This window comes from Peromyscus leucopus, chromosome 12 (assembly GCF_004664715.2).
Source record: "Peromyscus leucopus breed LL Stock chromosome 12, UCI_PerLeu_2.1, whole genome shotgun sequence".
Classification (NCBI taxonomy): Eukaryota; Metazoa; Chordata; class Mammalia; order Rodentia; family Cricetidae; genus Peromyscus; species Peromyscus leucopus.
Window position 1 is genome coordinate 74,604,024 of NC_051073.1, and position 16,948 is coordinate 74,620,971.

Here is a 16,948-nt window from a genome sequence, read left to right on the forward strand (position 1 = left end):
ACACTTGGCTCAGCCTGGGATGGGGGCACTGGACCTGCCTGGACTGAGTCTACCGGGTTGGTCTCAATCCTCAGGGGAGTCTTTGCCCTGGAGGGGATGTGAATGGGGGTGAGCTGGGGGATAGAGAGGGGCGGGAGGTGGGAGAAGGGGAATCCGTGGCTGATGTGTGGAATTAAATTATATTGTAAAGTGAAGTAATATAAAATTTAAAAAATAGAGACCATAAAAAATAAAAAAAATCATTTTAAATGTAGAATAGAATAGTCTTTTTCCAAATAATAATGATAATAATAATAATAGTAATAGTAATAAAATCTATAGGTGTAGTAAGAGAAAAAAAACTAAAACACTGAAGAAAAAAAACTTTCATTTCTTTATGAGGTAGATTTTTGCTTTGTAGCCTAGTCTGACCTTGAACTTCTTCATTCAATCTCCTTGGTGCAAGAACAACAGCCGATATTACCATATTTTCAACTCTTTTTTAAAATAAAACTATCACAGAGTAACTCCTTGATTAAGGATATTGATATTTACTTTTAATCTATTTTTAGTTGACAGTTTGTATGTACTGCCATCTTACAAATTTTCTCTCTCACTGCTCTCCAAACTACTCCAAATGACCTCATTCTTTCTAACTAAGCCCCTTCTTGGCTGCATGCCAGTCCTTTCCATATATATGTATGTATATTTTTTATTTTTCTTTATTTCTATTAAGAAATTTTTTATTTATTTTACATACCAACCACAGATCTTGCTCTTATCCCTCCTCCTGCTCCCCTCCATAATCTCTCTCCCATCTCACTCCCCATCCCTTCCTCCAAAAAGGTAAGGATTCCCATGGGGAGTCAGCAAACCTTGTCAATTTATTTGAGGCAGGTACAAGACCCTCTCTCCACTGGATCAAGGCTGTCTATGACTGGTGCATAAGCTGGCTTTGTGGAACCTGTTACCTATGGTGGGACACCTTGCACCGATTTTTCAGTTTTTTGTCAAGTCTCCTCCAGGCAGTTCCAGCTGCTGTGGTTTCATGATTTCAATGGCCATGTGATATTCATAAAACACGGCTCCATCACACCCTCCCTATTCTTAAACTCCCACAGTTCTTCTACCTCCATTCCCACAGTGCTCCTTGAACTTCAGAGCAGGGCACAAAGATGCATTGTTTGGGTGCCAAGCAGTCCGAAGTCACTCATTCTCAGCAGTTTATCCAGTAATAAGTCCTGGCATTGACCATCATGAACTGGGACAAATAAGGCTATTCTCACCAAGACTGAGAGTGGCACTGGTCTATAGGGAAAGCTTAACATGTCTGCTTGACAGAACATCCATAGTAAGAAGGGAAGGGTGATTGGAGAACATGGTGTGGAGATGTGGGCTTTTGAGTCTCTTAGTTCTGTGCAAACAGGAAGAGATTCTCATTCCAGAGATGGACAGATGATAAAGCTTCTGATACTCCTCCTTTCTAGGCCCAGTCTCTTCATTTTACCTCCTTTCCTCACCTCTCTCCATCTCTCTAAAGAGTGTGTGAAAATTTTATGAATAACTTTCTGGCAATGCTGGCTCAGAGGACATGTGGGATCCTGGGAAGAAGCATCTTTCAGAGAGGTCACTGCATATCCCAGAATCATCAGAGACTGCATATGTCACAGCTGAAACTGGAGGGTAAGCTGCATGTAGGGTTTTTGCATGAGCCTATATCACAGTGCTGGGTGTTCGGCAAAGGCACCGAATTGACTCTCCTAGGTAAGTGACTCTTTCCTCTTCTATTACTACAATCTCTTAGGTTTGAGATGATTTTTTTTGTTCAATTATTTCTCTATTGTACTTCATGCTTAAACTTCATTCTAGGTAAATAAACTCTTGCTTCTCTATTTTCTGCAGCTCACCTCAGATGGTTCCCTGTCACCTTTCATGTCTAATCTCAAAGACAGGGGCAAAAAAGATAACCTGTAAATATGTGTCTGTCATTCTGTTGAGATATGCAGTGCTCTGATAAGTACTCCATTGTGTCACTCTCAATGAGTATCTATCTTTCTAGTGAACTTTGTGAGGGCTAAAGTGAATTGCTATCTCATGGGGAAGGAAGGCCAGAGGCACAGAGGGGAGAGGCAGCTGTTGAGTTAGGAGAACATAGAACACTCAGCATTGAGGCTGGTGAATAACATGTCAGAGGTCAGGTAAGCTGGAGAGTGGAACTCGGGATTCAGTTCCTAGGACAGGCAGAAGAAAGCATCCAAAGCTCCAATGGAAAGCCATGAACAGAGCAGTAACCAAGCCAGAACTCAGGAATTTTAGTAAGGAGAAGAAAGGTAAGGGGGTTCTGGACATAGGAAGTCAAGAGAGAGAGACTGAAGCTGCAGTTGGGAAGCTGGGTTCCTGGGTTTCTCTAAGATACTGGTTAGGAAACAGAGCAACTGCATTCACATAGCTCTGGTCCTGATGCATGAAAATTACACAACTCATCCAGAGAAGGGATCTCACCTCAGTCTGCAGAATCAGAAACAGTTCACCCAGATCCATGCTACACTGAGCAGAGGCCAGGGAATTCCAAGGCACAGATTTCAGTGAAAACAAACTCCTATGTTTAAATTTTAGACTCAGGACAGGTTTTACCTCAGAACTTTCCTCGGAGTGGGACAGACAGACTGCAGACATATGTAAAAAACAGAGAGAAGTTTACTAGGGCAGGAAAGTGAAGGTCAGGTATCTTTGTTGAAGGTCAAAGTGCAGGGAGCTATCAAGTGAACTACTGCACAAATATGGGGTGCATAATTCATAAGAACATAGGGAGTGTGTGGAATAAATGCATACCCCATCTTCTGTACTCTGTGTGTTCAAACACGGTCACTAAACTCAAGACACTTAACACTCTACCTCCAGGATTCCTATTGGGAGACTAAGATTCTGAGCTCCTCTTTCTCTATCCTGCAGGTCTGCCCAAGGTTACACCTTCAGTCACCCTGTTTCCACCATCCTCTGAGGAGCTCAAGAACAAAAAGGGCACACTGTTGTGTCTGATAACTGACTTTTACCCAGGTGTTGTGACAGTGACCTGGGCGGCAGATGGTACACCTATCACCCATCGTGTAGTGAAAAATGTGCCTGTGATACAGCGTGACAGTTACAAGTACATGGCTAGGAGCTTCCTGACCTTGAGAGAAGAAGAACTGAAATCTGTAAGTCATGTCAGCTGCCTGGTCACTCATGAAGGGGACACTGTGGAGAAGAGTTTGTCTCATAGAGTGTTTTTCTAGGCCTTTCAAAGTTCATCTTACTCACAGAGGCTGGGATTTGAATCAAGCACAAGTATACCTTTACTGCTCTTGCCTACCATAGTCCTTTTCCCTGCTCCTGAAATGCACAATAAAATGTCCATTCTCAACTTGTAATTCTACTCTAACACATTTGTTTCAGTGTATTTTTCCCTGAGATTCAGAGTAGTGTCGGGATGTCCTGACACTTTGTATTCTGCATTCAGGGTTATAACCTGCATCATCATCACTCTAGAGAGTACCATCTCCATACAGACACATTTTCCCAGCCCTCCTCTGGATCTCTGATCACATCATGCAATTGTAAAGTATGACTGTCATAGACTTCCCTAATTTCACTCTTTAATATACCTAATTGCATGCCTTCTCCATTTCTAACAATGTATTTGCACTTAGTCATCTTGCCTTAGAATTTCAATTTGGAGACTGGGACACTTCTATTATTTGTAATCTCAGTTTCTATACTCAAGTCAAAATGAATAGATAGTATTGGGAAATTGGAAGTTTATTACAATCAATACAAACAAGTTAAATCAGGTTGAAGATAGAGTGTATGTGGGATTCATGAAGGCTGCAGTATGGTTGCAGTCAGCCTTCATGTGAATATGAACTAAGGCAAACAAGACATGATTTCCAGCCCAAATGTTAACAAAGGCATTCAGTGCCGAATGTGAGAGACTATGACAAGTTTCCACTTCAGAACTTGATTCTGGGATTTGTCATACAACATCATGGCAGAAGGCTCCAGGCATGGCTAAATATCTGGGTACCTTACAGAGAACAAGACTGTCCCTAGAATTCCCATCCCACCAGATCTCATACTTTTTCTAGCTCAAGTGTTAATAGTTCAGGGTGCACCTGTATCCTGAAGTTATCACAGGCCCCTACTATAATTCTATAGTATGGTACCAGGGTCCGTACTAAGTTTATTGTTGAGAAATCTGCCTGGTGACCTGGCCTAAAAGATCAGAGAATATTTAAAACAGTGGTATGAGCAGAAATAAGGCAATACTACTAGATCCTACCCACACCAATCCAAACCTTCGTTTCTGCATTAAAAGGGTACTCAGTGGATTATGTTTTACAGCAACTGACTTTAGTTCATGGTGGTGATTCAAAGTTGAATTCGTGTCCTTGGCCATATTGGGTTCAATGCCAGCTCCACTCTCACCCACCAACTACTATCTATAGGAACACATTTTCATCACTTTGTTGTAACATTGTAAGCACAGAATTTAATTCATTCCTTGGGGACACAGCCATCATCACATAGGCATGCCTCACCTCACTTTTCACAGGATTCCTATTATTTTATTTTAATATGATCCTTAAGAGCATCTCCCCTTTTGGTGCTCCTGATACATGAATTTTTTCTTCTTTATGATGTGTTAGAAGTTTAATAGAGACACAAAACAGCTGTGATCTCAGTATACTTGTCCTAATGCCCAGTGGTTAGATGTGTTTTGGTTGTCAATGTGGCAGAGCATGATTTTTGAATTCACCATTAGTTTATGCCCAGACTACTGGTGGGATGTCAGAGGGTAGGAGGCTGTATACTGGTGAGTCACCTGGGTTCAGTTTTTCCCCAGTCTTGGCAGGAACACTCCAAGAGAGTAATGGAAGTGACTGGACTGAGGATATTAATATATTGAAGAGAAAATGAGGAGAAGACGAAGAAGTGTTTTTACCATGAGAAAACAGGCCCTTTTACCTTTCCAAGGACAAGCTTGACACCTCAACGGCCATGTAGCTTGTGATTCCTAAGTCAGAAAGTGGGCATATCTATTTCCTACACCTGGAATTCTTGAGGGCGGGGGGAGTCCTGATATGAACTAGTAACAGGGATGTGTTGAGAGAACAAACTGTGCTGATATGACATATCTCCCGAACCTCAGGATGACATTTGAGCAGGATCAGTCCCAGAAGATTATAAACCTTGATATATGAAAACTTCTGGGATCAAATTCCAGAGCCTGTCAATTCTTATAATAATTCAGCACAGCAACTGCACAGGTTCAATGCAGAAAGGGTCCCAGCACTGACAGGAGAAAACAAACATGATCTACCATATCTAACAAAAAAGCTATCTCCGGTTGACAACTGCTTGCAAAGAAGAAAGTAATTTTCACCAATGGAGTCTCACTGGAGGGTATAAAACCACATACAGGGTTGGCCTTGTGTCCATCAGTAGATGGCCAACATGAAACAAACTCAGTGGTGATTTTGAGGATATTTCATCTCATATTGATTTGGCTATTCCTTATCTCACAGGTCCTTTGCTTTGTGTTTTATGGTTTCTGATTATGTGATTTTATGATTTTTGTGTGTGTTGTGCTTTTTAATTGACTTCTTTAAAAAATCAGTTTTTTATTTGCCTATTTGTGTAGATGTAACCAACCATCTTATTAAATAAGAAACACAGAACCAATGTAAAAGAGAAAGCCGAGAGGTCAGAGCTCAGAGCTAAAATCTTACCCTTCCTCCTGCGGTGCTCCTACCTCTCTGAAAGAGACCTACTTCCTGTGTGTTTGTCTTTAATATAGTCTTTTTATAGTGCCTTGTCACTGCCTATAAGTACAGCCCTCCAGGTCTTAAAGGCATATGTCTCCAATGCTGGCTGTATCCTTGAACACACAGAGATCTACCTAGCTCTGTCTACCAAGCACTCTTGCTATGGCTCTAATAGCTCTGATCCCCGGGAAACTTTATTTATTAACATACAATTAAAATCACATTTGAGAACAAATAAAATACCACCATATTTCCCCTTTTCTATTTTAATAAAAAGAAAAAACAAAAGGTTATAACTAAAATAAGAAAAACTATATACAAAAGTAAAATAACTATATACAATATATACAAGTAATAAATACCTAAACAATGTCTAGTCCATTTGTATTTGACAAATTCAGAGCAAATAATTTCATTATCTATCCTATTTTGGTAAGTCCAAAATGTATCTAATTCACTTTCTATCCTAATTAATCTTCAACTATAACTAATTAATTTTCAACTCCCTCAGAGACCCAAGAAGGAAATAATATTAGCTAACAAAAATAAAAACAGGAAGTGCATGCAAGCAACTTCCAAAAAATTTGTGAGTTGACAGAAACAGCCAGCTGCCTGGACAGTCACCTGAGGGTTCTCCACAGAGTTGGGGCATCATCTTCAGCCTATAGGCTTAGTGTATCTGACAGACTCATTTGTGAAGTAGGATGTACACAAGGTCGACAGTTCAACCTCACATTGGGTGAGAGCAGTCCACGTACCAGAAACACCTGAATTCCACTAGTGTCCTATCATGATTCAGGATTTTAAATTCTGGAAATTTTTGATGTTTTTTTTAATTCAACTGTCTATTCTTCTTGGCTGTGTTTATATGGCTTCATCTCAGCATCCTCTTCTTCTCCACATCCCTCTATTAAATGCCAGTCTACCATTGAGAGGTGTGAGTTTCATTATTCTTCAAGAATAACTGTTTCAGCTGCTGTTCCATGCACAACAGAAGCCATCATCCCACTGCCTGTTCAGCTGCCTTTGAAGAAAAGGGCACTGTACCTTTTCCATATTGTGAAGGCCACTTCAGGGATGGTGCCATATTGTCCTTGCCTCAGAAGATGCGTTTTGATAAAGCCATAACCACATTCTTGTTTTGGCAAGAATCAGTAGTCCTTTGTTTCATGTCCTGTCTGTCCATTTTGTCCTGTTGATTCGAGGATATCTTGTTGTCCAGTGGCTAACTTTTGCCACAATGAAAGTTAACTCCATATGCAGTTTCTTCAATGCCCATATTTTCTCTGAAGTAGATTGGTACTGCCAGGAGTCGACATGTCCCAAAAAAGAAAAATTTCTAAGTTATTAAAACATTTTAAATGCCATATTCTGTAGATCTCTGAAGGGCTTGAAGATGACCTGTCTATCTAAAATATATCTGCTCAATTTTAAAAATATATCTAATATGACTACAAGTTCTATTGTAATGTCTAACTACTAACTTTCATTTCTTTATATCCTAATAGTTAGTAATAATAACATTCAAGGATCAGAACATTTCATTACATTGTTAAATGAATGGTATAAATACAATTAGAAATATACATATAGCATTTTCTAACAATATCAATTTAAAATTTGTATATAATATAAAACAATCCAATCCAATGTAAAGTATTTAAAACTAGTAATTGTCCTTCTCTTTTCTTTTCTTTCTTTCTTTTCTTTTCTTTTTTTAAAAACAAGAACCTAAATCTAATCTCCTTAGCTTAGCCTTTTATCCCCTAACCCTTGACAACAACTTGTAACTAACCCCCCTAAACAATGAAAATTATCCCAGACCCATTAAAAAGACCAAAAAACCACCTACCCCATACCAACTCATTGGGAATATGGGCATCGTATTCTTAAAATTGTTTCCTGCTGGGTATGGGCAAAGTTTTCTTTATCCTGAAAGAAAAATTTTAGGTTAATGGTCAAATTCTAGGCAAGGTAACTATATCCTTCATTATCCAGTCTGTGCATAATGCCAAAGTTCAGTGTTTATCTCAAGTCCTTATTCAAGTAGTCTTTGAGACTGGATCATCTCAGCTAGTCATCTCAAAATTGCTCTGAGCACCTTGTAGTTCAAAGGTGCTCTGTACCTTTAATTTTTTTTTTAAAATTTATGTCCCATAGCAGAAGATGGCTCTTTTATTCTGGCATGATACAGGGAGTTTGCATTTTTCTTTTAACAACATGCTTGAGTTTAAAGAAGAGCACCTTAAAATTTAAGAGTACCTTAAAATTTTTTAGATAATATATACCCATACGCTGTTTCACTCTGTTTCCTGGGATAGATGATTTGTCCCTTTTCTTCAGTGGTCTCATTTGTCCAGTGTTCTTCAGATTCCTTAACCTTCATTCTCCTAAAATACAAAAACAAAAACCTTTCCCCAAGACTAATTTTGGGGATGTTCCTTTTTGGCATGTTATTATCTGATTATATGAAATGGCATGTGATACTGGTATGTTAGTTTAAATTGGATGCTCATGATGGTTGATGAACTATCACCTCCTCTAAATAAGAGGTTTCTCTTGTTCAAATTGAACCTTTATCAATTTTGATGGTACCCACAGCTTATCTTCTCCTGTAGAAAAAAGAAGCAAAACCTCGTACCCAATGTAATACATACCCTGGTTTCCATTCTGAGGTCAGCACATACTTAAAGTATATAGGCTGATTTAATTCTGTAGTTTTTTTCTATAATCCAGTCTCTCTCTGCAGCTGTTGTTCCTTTCTCATTGGCACTGAGAAAATTCAAAATTAATAGAGCATTATACAGTCTAACTCTGGGGGGTTTTGTTACCCCTTTCTGTTTATTTAGCATATCCTTTAGAGTTCTGTTTCATCTTTCTACAACTGCTTGGCCTGTAGGATTATGTGGTATGCCTGTAATATGTTTTATATTGTAATAAGCAAAAAACTGTTTCATTTTAACAGAGACATATGATGGAGCATTGTCAGTTTTGATTTGTGCAGGTATACCCATGATGGCCATAACTTCTAGCAAATGAGTGATTAAGAATCAGCTTTTTCAAAACTCAAAGCAGTTGCCCATTGAAATCCTGAATAAGTATCGATGGTGTGGTGTACATATTTCAATTTTCCAAATTCTGCAAAGTGAAACACGTCCATTTGCCAGATTTCATTTCTCTGAGTACCCTTTGGGTTACATCTTGCTGGTAATGGCCTTTGATTGCAGAAGGAACAAGTAGGAGATATCTTTACTATTTCTTTGGCTTGTTGCCAGGTTATGGAAAAATCATTTTTTAAACCTTTACTATTGACGTGATGTTTTTTATGAAATTCTGTGGCCTCCAGCACATTTCCTATCAATAATTTATCAATCTCATCATTGCCTTTTGCTAGAGGGCCTGGCAGACCAGTATGGGATCGAATGTGAGTTATATATAAAGGATGACTCCTTTTCCTGATTGTATCTTGTAATTGAATAAATAGTGAAGTTAATTCTGAAGCATCAGGGATAAATTCTGCAGTCTCAATATGTAACACCACTCTTTTAGCATACTGAGAGTCAGTTACTATGTTGAGAGGTTCTGAAAAATCCATTAATACCAACAGAATAGCATACAATTCTGATTTTTGAACTGAATTAAACAGACTTTGAACCACTTTACTTAAATTTTCTGAAATGTAACCTGCCTTTCCTTGTCTGTTGGCATCTGTATAAAATGTACGAACTTCAGATATGGGTTTTTGCCCTGCAATTCGAGGCAAGATCCAATCAGCTCTCTTTATAAGATCAATTCTATCACTTTTTGGATATTTGCTGTTAATTTCTCCCCCCAAATTACTGCAAGCTCTTTGCCAAGGTTCACTTTCTGTCCATAATTTTTCAATGTCCTCCTTAGTTAAAGGTACAACAATCTGTGCTGGGTCTATTCCTGCTAATTGACGAAGTCTCAATTTTCCAAATTAAGTCAGAGATTTTTTTCCACATAAGTAGTTTTTAATTTTTTATTGGGTTTATTTGGTAAAAATAACCATTCCAATATAATATCATCCCTCTGCGTTAATATTCCAGTAGGAGAATGCCTAGAAAGTAAAATAACCAAAAATGAAATCCAGCTTTAGATCAATATGATTCACGTGGACTTCATGTACTTTCTTTTCTACCAAGGCCAATTCTTTCTCAGCTTCAGGTGATAATTCTCTTGGACTATTTAAGTCCTTGTCACCTTCTTTGAACAATTTAGTCAGTTCATCATTTTTTACCCCAACAATAGTTTATAGATGAGAAATACCTCCAAATAATCTTTGAAAGTCATTAAGAGTCTGTAGTCTATCTCTTCTAATTTGCATCTTTTGGGGGTCTAATTTTTTGAAGCTCTATGTTATATCCTAAATAATTAATAGAGTCTCCTCTTTGTATCTTTTCAGGAGCAATTTGTAATCCTCAGCAAGGCAAAATTTTTCTTTACTTATTCAAATATTCTTTCTAAAGTATCTGCATTTGAGTCAGATAGTAAAATATCATCCATATAATAATAAATTATAGATTTAGGAAATTTTTTGCGTATCACTTCCAATGGCTGTTTTACAAAATATTGGCACAGAGTTGGGCTATTCAACATTCTCTGTGGGAGGACCCTCCATTGAAATCTTTTAACCAGTTGAGAATTATTATAAGTAGGCACTATAAAAGCAAATCTTTCTCTGTCTTTTTCTTGTAAGGGTATTCAAAAGAAACAGTCTTTTAAATCAATAACTATGAGAGGTCATCCTTTTGGTAACAGAGTAGGCAAAGGCATCCCAGATTGTAGAGAGCCCATTGGCTGAATCACTTTGTTAATTGCTCTAAGGTCTGTTACCATTCTCCATTTACCAGATTTCATTTTAACAACAAATACAGGAGAATTCCAAGGGCTGGTTGATTCTTCAACATGCTGAGCATTTAACTGTTCTTCTACCAGCTCTTCTAAAACCGGAGTTTCTCTGTTGTTAAAGGCCATTGCTGGACCCATACAGGCTTGTCTGTTAACCATTTTAAAGGTAGAGCTGTTGGTGTCTTTTAAAGATCATCAGTTGTTGTGCCCTGTTCTTGTATAATATGGATGGCTGGTGACCACTCATTAGAACAATATCTTCTAATATTTCTCTCAGTAACATGTGCTAGTTTATGATTTGTTTCTGTGACTGGAGGGATGTTCATCTGAGTATTCCATTGTTGCAACAAGTCTCAACCCCACAGGTTCATAGTTATGTTAGCCACATATGCTTTTAATTTTCCTCTCTGTCCTTCTGGACCTATACATTCGAGCCACCTTGCCCTCTGTTTCACCTGAGATAATGTACCAATTCCTAACAGTTGAACATTTACCTTCTGAAGAGGCCAAGTTCGATGCCAAAATTCTGATGCAATTATGGTAATGTCCGCACCTGTGTCTACCAGACCAGACAACAAAACACCATTTATTTTTATCATTAATTTTGGTCTTTGTTCATTAATAGAAGTTTGCCAAAAAATTTTCTTTATGTTTTCTCCTGATTTTTCTATTCTCTCTGTTTCATCATCCTGACCAGCATGATTTATTCAAATAGGCATTTGGTTATTTAATCGCTCTGAGCAGGGATTTCCTCTATGGCTGCAGGAAAGGTTTGAACTGGATTTGCTATGGGAGCCTGCATGAGGCACCTCTGGGAGTTTCCCGAAGACTGAGGCAAAGGATTACCCTGTCTGTCCTTTGTTGATCTACGTTTGTTGGTCCAGTGCTTTCCCTTACCACACCTTCTGCATACTCCAGAAGGAAGGGGCTTCTGTTGCCATTGTTCTTTGAAGAAACATTGTTTCTAGGAATGACCTGTTTACAGTCCCTTTTCAAATGTCCTTGCTTTCCACATCCAAAACATCTAACATTCCTCAAACCTTTTGAAATTTTTTCTCCTACCCACATATCATCATGCTCATGAGCCTCAACATTAACTGTGACTTTAATCTTCCAAAGGGGCAGATCTTGCCTATAATGGCCTGATTATTCTTTTGCATGCTGTATTCACATTCTCAAAGGCCAAAGATTCAATTATTGCCTTACTAGCTTCTGAATCCGAGACCATTCTCTTTATTGCTGAAGTCAGTCTTTGTAAAAAATCTGTGAAAGATTCTTTTGGCCCTTGCATAACCTTTGTAAATAACTCAGATTTTTTTCTGGGTTCCTCAACTCTGTCCATTCAAGGCTGCCCTAGACATAAAATTAGGGATTGGATATCATATAAACATTGTGTTTGTTCTGAAGCATATTGGTCTTCTCCAATAAGCTGATCCTGGCAAACTTGTATTCCTTTATCCCTTCATTGTTTTTCTATGTTTTTAGCCTTATCCTTGAACCACGTTAGCAATTGAAGTCTCTGGCTGGGTTCCAGATCAGCTTGTTCAAGGTCCCGCCAGTCCTGTGGTACAATCCTATTATATGTTGACCAAGAGTTTAACATTTGCTTTACATATGGTGAATGCATGCCATAAGATACTATTACCTCCTTAAACCTTTTTAAATCTAACATTTCTATTGGAGCCCAAATATTTTGTGTAGGCTGTTGATCAGGTATCTGCTGTACGGTTACAGGATAAATTAAGGGTGACTGTGTGAAAACAGGCTTACTTTCTGTAACCTTATGATCCAAACTTGAAACAACTTCACTGTTAATTTCTTCTGTCTGAATTTTTACAGGTTTCACAAGTTTTTCTAAAGCTGTCATCCTGGCACTTAAATTGACTATGTTTTTAAATTGTAAAAGGAGGATAAGCATAGTGATAAACTGCATAATGTCAACAATACTAATCTTCTCATATACTTGTTCCATTGTCAGACTGGCTAAAATTTCAAATAAAGCCCAATTTTCTTCCAATGTACACATAAAACCCATTTTTTTTAATGCGGAAAAAATTTCTCTTTTAAATAGTTTCATTTAATATATCTGATATGTTGTGACTTACCAGATCTGTGTAGAACAGTAGAAATCTGAGGGGATTTTCAAAACAGCCACCTAGTGTCTGAGGTGTAAATCCAGAGAGAGAGAGAGAGAGAGAGAGAGAGAGAGAGAGAGAGAGAGAGAGAGAGAGAGAGAGAGGAGAGAGAGTTTAGAGATTAATGGGTGTGGAGATGAGGTTCTGAGAGGAGATGGGGGAGGGAAAACTGTGATCAGAATATGTTATATGTATGTTCAAAAAAGAAAAGGAAAATTAAATCATGCTACGATGCTTTGAATAGAGTATGAATAAAGTTGTTAATGATCGGAGCCTGGACATGGTCAGTCTATGTGAGTATAAGATTCAAGTCAATTTGGAAATGACCCCAAGATTTACACTCAGGAACTCTGATTAATAGAACCTGTTTCAAAATTGATTTCAGGACTAGACTCAAGTCATGAAAGGCCAAATCAGAGTGAGTGTGGCCTGAGAACTGTCAGCAAGGTCAGGTGTTCAGGAAGTCTCAACTGGGCCACGTGCTTCTTCACTAGCTCATGTCCTTTCATGTGTAACTTCATCTGGTGTGGACATCAGACTGATGTCAGGAGTGATCCTTAACACAGATCTGCCTTCCTTGGTCTAGTGATTATCCAGCTTGGTTGGTCCATCATGTTCAGGTCCTGTGTACAACACTGTCTGTTGTTAACAAGGGACATGGCAGTTGCCTGCACCAGAGCTCCTCGTCAACCTGTCAGCTCAGTGACACACTCTGAAAATCAGGAGACATCCTCAATGATGAGACAGAGTGACAGAGAATGTAAAAGTAATGTTTGATCTTGGCCAGAACATTCCAAACCTCAGCCTCTGATACAGAAGAAATTTTGGAAATGTGTATCTCTAGTTGGAGGGGATTACTTTGTGGAAGAAAGACATTGAAATGAAGTTGGGTATCATCATATCTCAGGGTGTTATAGGCTATTAGAACACTGCCACCAAAGTAGTAGCTCTGCTGAGAGCAAAGACAGAACCTGCTGAGTCCCATCTGCTACCCAGAGACAAGACTCACCTTTCGTTGCATGGTTTTATTACAGAGAATACAGAACATAAAGAACAGAGGCATGTCAGCGTTTCTATTGATTAGTCACTAAATGAGTTATTAATTATTTCAATTGATCTTTGACAGCATAAGTCTTCCCTTACATAATATCTTGAAGTGGATTTGACAGGTTGACTTTATGTGTATATTCCACCACAATTATGCATTGGTGATAACTAAAATGTTGAGAAAAATCAACTCTAGATTGAAATTATAGACAATCTTTCACTTTAGAAAAGAGTAATGTTATTATCACATACCCATAAATATCTTAGACCCATAGTGTTTTTCACACTGGCATTATTCCTCCTGGTTTCTTTATCTGTATATATCACAAAGATCGATTCTGTTTTTTTAATCTACTCAACTAACCTGTGTCTTTTGATTAAAGATTTGACAGCATCAACATTTACATTTACTATTAAAAGGTGTTTGTTGATTGCTCTTGTATTTTTTTACTTTTATATTCTTAGTTTTATTTTGTGTCTCACTGAGCAATCTCTCTACTCAGCTTCAGTAATTTCAGCTTCATTTCTCTGTATGTAGGAAATTGAAATATAACTTAAAGTAGTTATGATACATGAGTATGTCCTAGGCTGTTGAAAACTGTGGGATCCACAGGTCACTCTGGTTCCCAATCGTCAGAAGGTAAAGGAGGAGAGCTGCTGATCCAGGATTCTTTTGTTCCTGTAGCTGCCCAATATCTTCCTAAGTTGTTGTTGGTAGCAGCTCACTGCTTCTTACTCCATGAAAAATTGCTCTTCTGTACAGTTATTGAAAATGATCAGTTTAATTTGAAAGAGGATAATTCAAAGGACTGGTAGCATTTTCTTTTTCTTTTCTGGTTTATTTTATTTTACAATACCATTCAGTTCTACATATCAGCCACAGATTCCTTTGTTCTCAATGAAAGACCTCCAGTACCACTCATTTTCAGTGAGCTTAATATCCTCTCAGGAAGACAGTTACATTTAAGCGTTCCCCTAGCACAACTGCAACCAAAGGCTGCTGCATCCATGACTTTGGGCAAAGCTCACACGTTGTTTTAATGAACCTGTGTCACAGTATTGGATGCTTGGCAGAGTGACCAAGCTGGCCACCTTAAGCCAGTGTCTATTTTCCTTGTTTTTCTAAAGGTTCAAATACATTTCTGCTTTGTTGTTGTTCTTTTTTCTTGTTATACTTAGACATGTTGAGTGATATATAAAGAAGGCCAAGGCTTAAGACAGTCTCAGGAAGTTACATACAGGTATCTTGGCCAAGAAATCCTCAGTACGTGGAGAACAATTAAAGGAAATTTAGTCTACATTCCATATTGTGAATTTGTCAACCCAGACTCCAAATGGAGCCTTTTTAACACACTGAGCTCAGGAGCCACAAGCATACTTCTGACCCTTCACAATTGTCACACTATTGGTCAGCTCAAAAACATACCTCTATCAATCTGTCTTTTGAGGGACTCCAAGTCAACAAGATTACTATATGTATAAGATCAGTGACTTCTACTCAAGTATCATGAGTGTGTCCTTTAAGGCAGGTGGTACCCTTGTCACATAGAATGAGAAAGCCACACAGCTTTCCAAACACAACAAATACATGTCCAGCAGTTATAAGACTCTGGTACCTGACCATGTGACCAGTGGAGATCTTATAGGGACAATAGTTTCTAGATCACCCATAAAGGGATTATAGTAAAACAATACTTTCCCCTGTGGAGTCTTCCTACTTTTCTAATATTTGCATTACAATGTGGGTTGGAGTTGTGGGCCTTAAGAAGGAATTTTCTCTCCTATACTTACTTATTCTAGTCCAGGATTTCTCAAGCTATGGGTCTCGCTCCCTTTCAAGGGTCAAACAACTCTTTCTCAGGGGTTGCCTAAGACCATTGGAAAACACAGACATTTATATTACAACTCATAACAGTAGCAGAATTACAGTTATGAAGTAGCAATGAAAATAATTCTGTGGTGGGGGCAGTCACCACAACATGAGGAACTGTGTTAAGGGATCTCAGCATTAGGAAAGTTGAGAATCACTCACTCTTCTAGCCCTTCACTCTGAACCCAATGAATGATTAAATAATACACACATTATGACCCAGAAACCCTTCTCTTACTCATTTTTTCTTATTTAATGTTTAATTTTAAATGACCTTTAAGGTTCCCAGTGCAGAAATCAGGGAATTTTTGTATCCACTGTCAGGAATACCTCAAGGCATCATCATGAGTGGGGTCTTCCTCAATCTACTATCCCTTCTCTTAGCTCTTCACTATACCCAAGTCTCTGCCATACAAGCTCATTCCAGGCAACTCTCTCACACTTTGCTATCTATATTACCAATCATGTATTAGCCCATACATCTAGCATAACTTGACATCTAATCATGTCTCTAAAGGATCACATCAAAGAGTCAAAGGAACTTGCACTGTGAGATGTCACCTCTCCATCATCCCATTTGCTCAACCCACTAAGGACACAGATTATTTCTTTCTTCTGATGCAGATTATGATCCTGAGGAGCTCATTGTCTCTGAAGATCAGCCATTAGATGAAGTCCTTTTCAACCTGGGAAGCAAAAGTTCCCTTCATAGAACTGGAAATTAGCCATAGTGGGGAGTAGAAAATTTGGAGAATTTGGAGCACAGCTTCCTGATGAAGGCAGATACTTACAAACAAGTTAACCCTGGGGCCAAAGGTACACTTTTCACATGGGCACAAGTTGAAATGTTCACTTACAACTGAGGCACACAGGCAGAAGAACATTTAGGAAGTGAGAGTTAAATAAGTTGCCATCACTAAGGAACCATGGAAAAGTTTGTGAACCACATGTCTCATAGTTTTGCAAAATAATAATTCACTTTTGAATGACTTTGGTCTACCTAACACAGAAGATTCTTTGAAATTAATTCATGTATTTCATCTTTTGGTTATATTCTGAAAAGAAGACATAAGGAAATATGATTACTATTCCTAAACAGGAAATACCAACACTTCAACGTAAAAGTAATAAGTGGGGTCTTGTAAAGCTGCTCCCAAATGACATGCATGAATTTCTTTGGTTATTTATGATGCTGTTGTTACATTTGTCCTTGAGTGTAGGAAAACAAAAGGAACTTTGAA

General features: G+C 38.3%; 1 protein-coding gene and 1 gene segment (V, D, J or C); one reads left to right on the plus strand and one right to left on the minus strand.

Moving 5' to 3' along the window:
- LOC114687105 (immunoglobulin lambda-1 light chain-like) overlaps positions 1–16,948 on the minus strand; it is an 826,243-nt gene that overhangs the window by 182,211 nt on the left and 627,084 nt on the right. The window lies entirely within an intron of this gene.
- Positions 1,017–3,389, plus strand: LOC119088813. The segment is given in 2 exon segments: positions 1,017–1,662; positions 2,932–3,389. Coding segments are annotated over 2 exon segments (450 nt in total).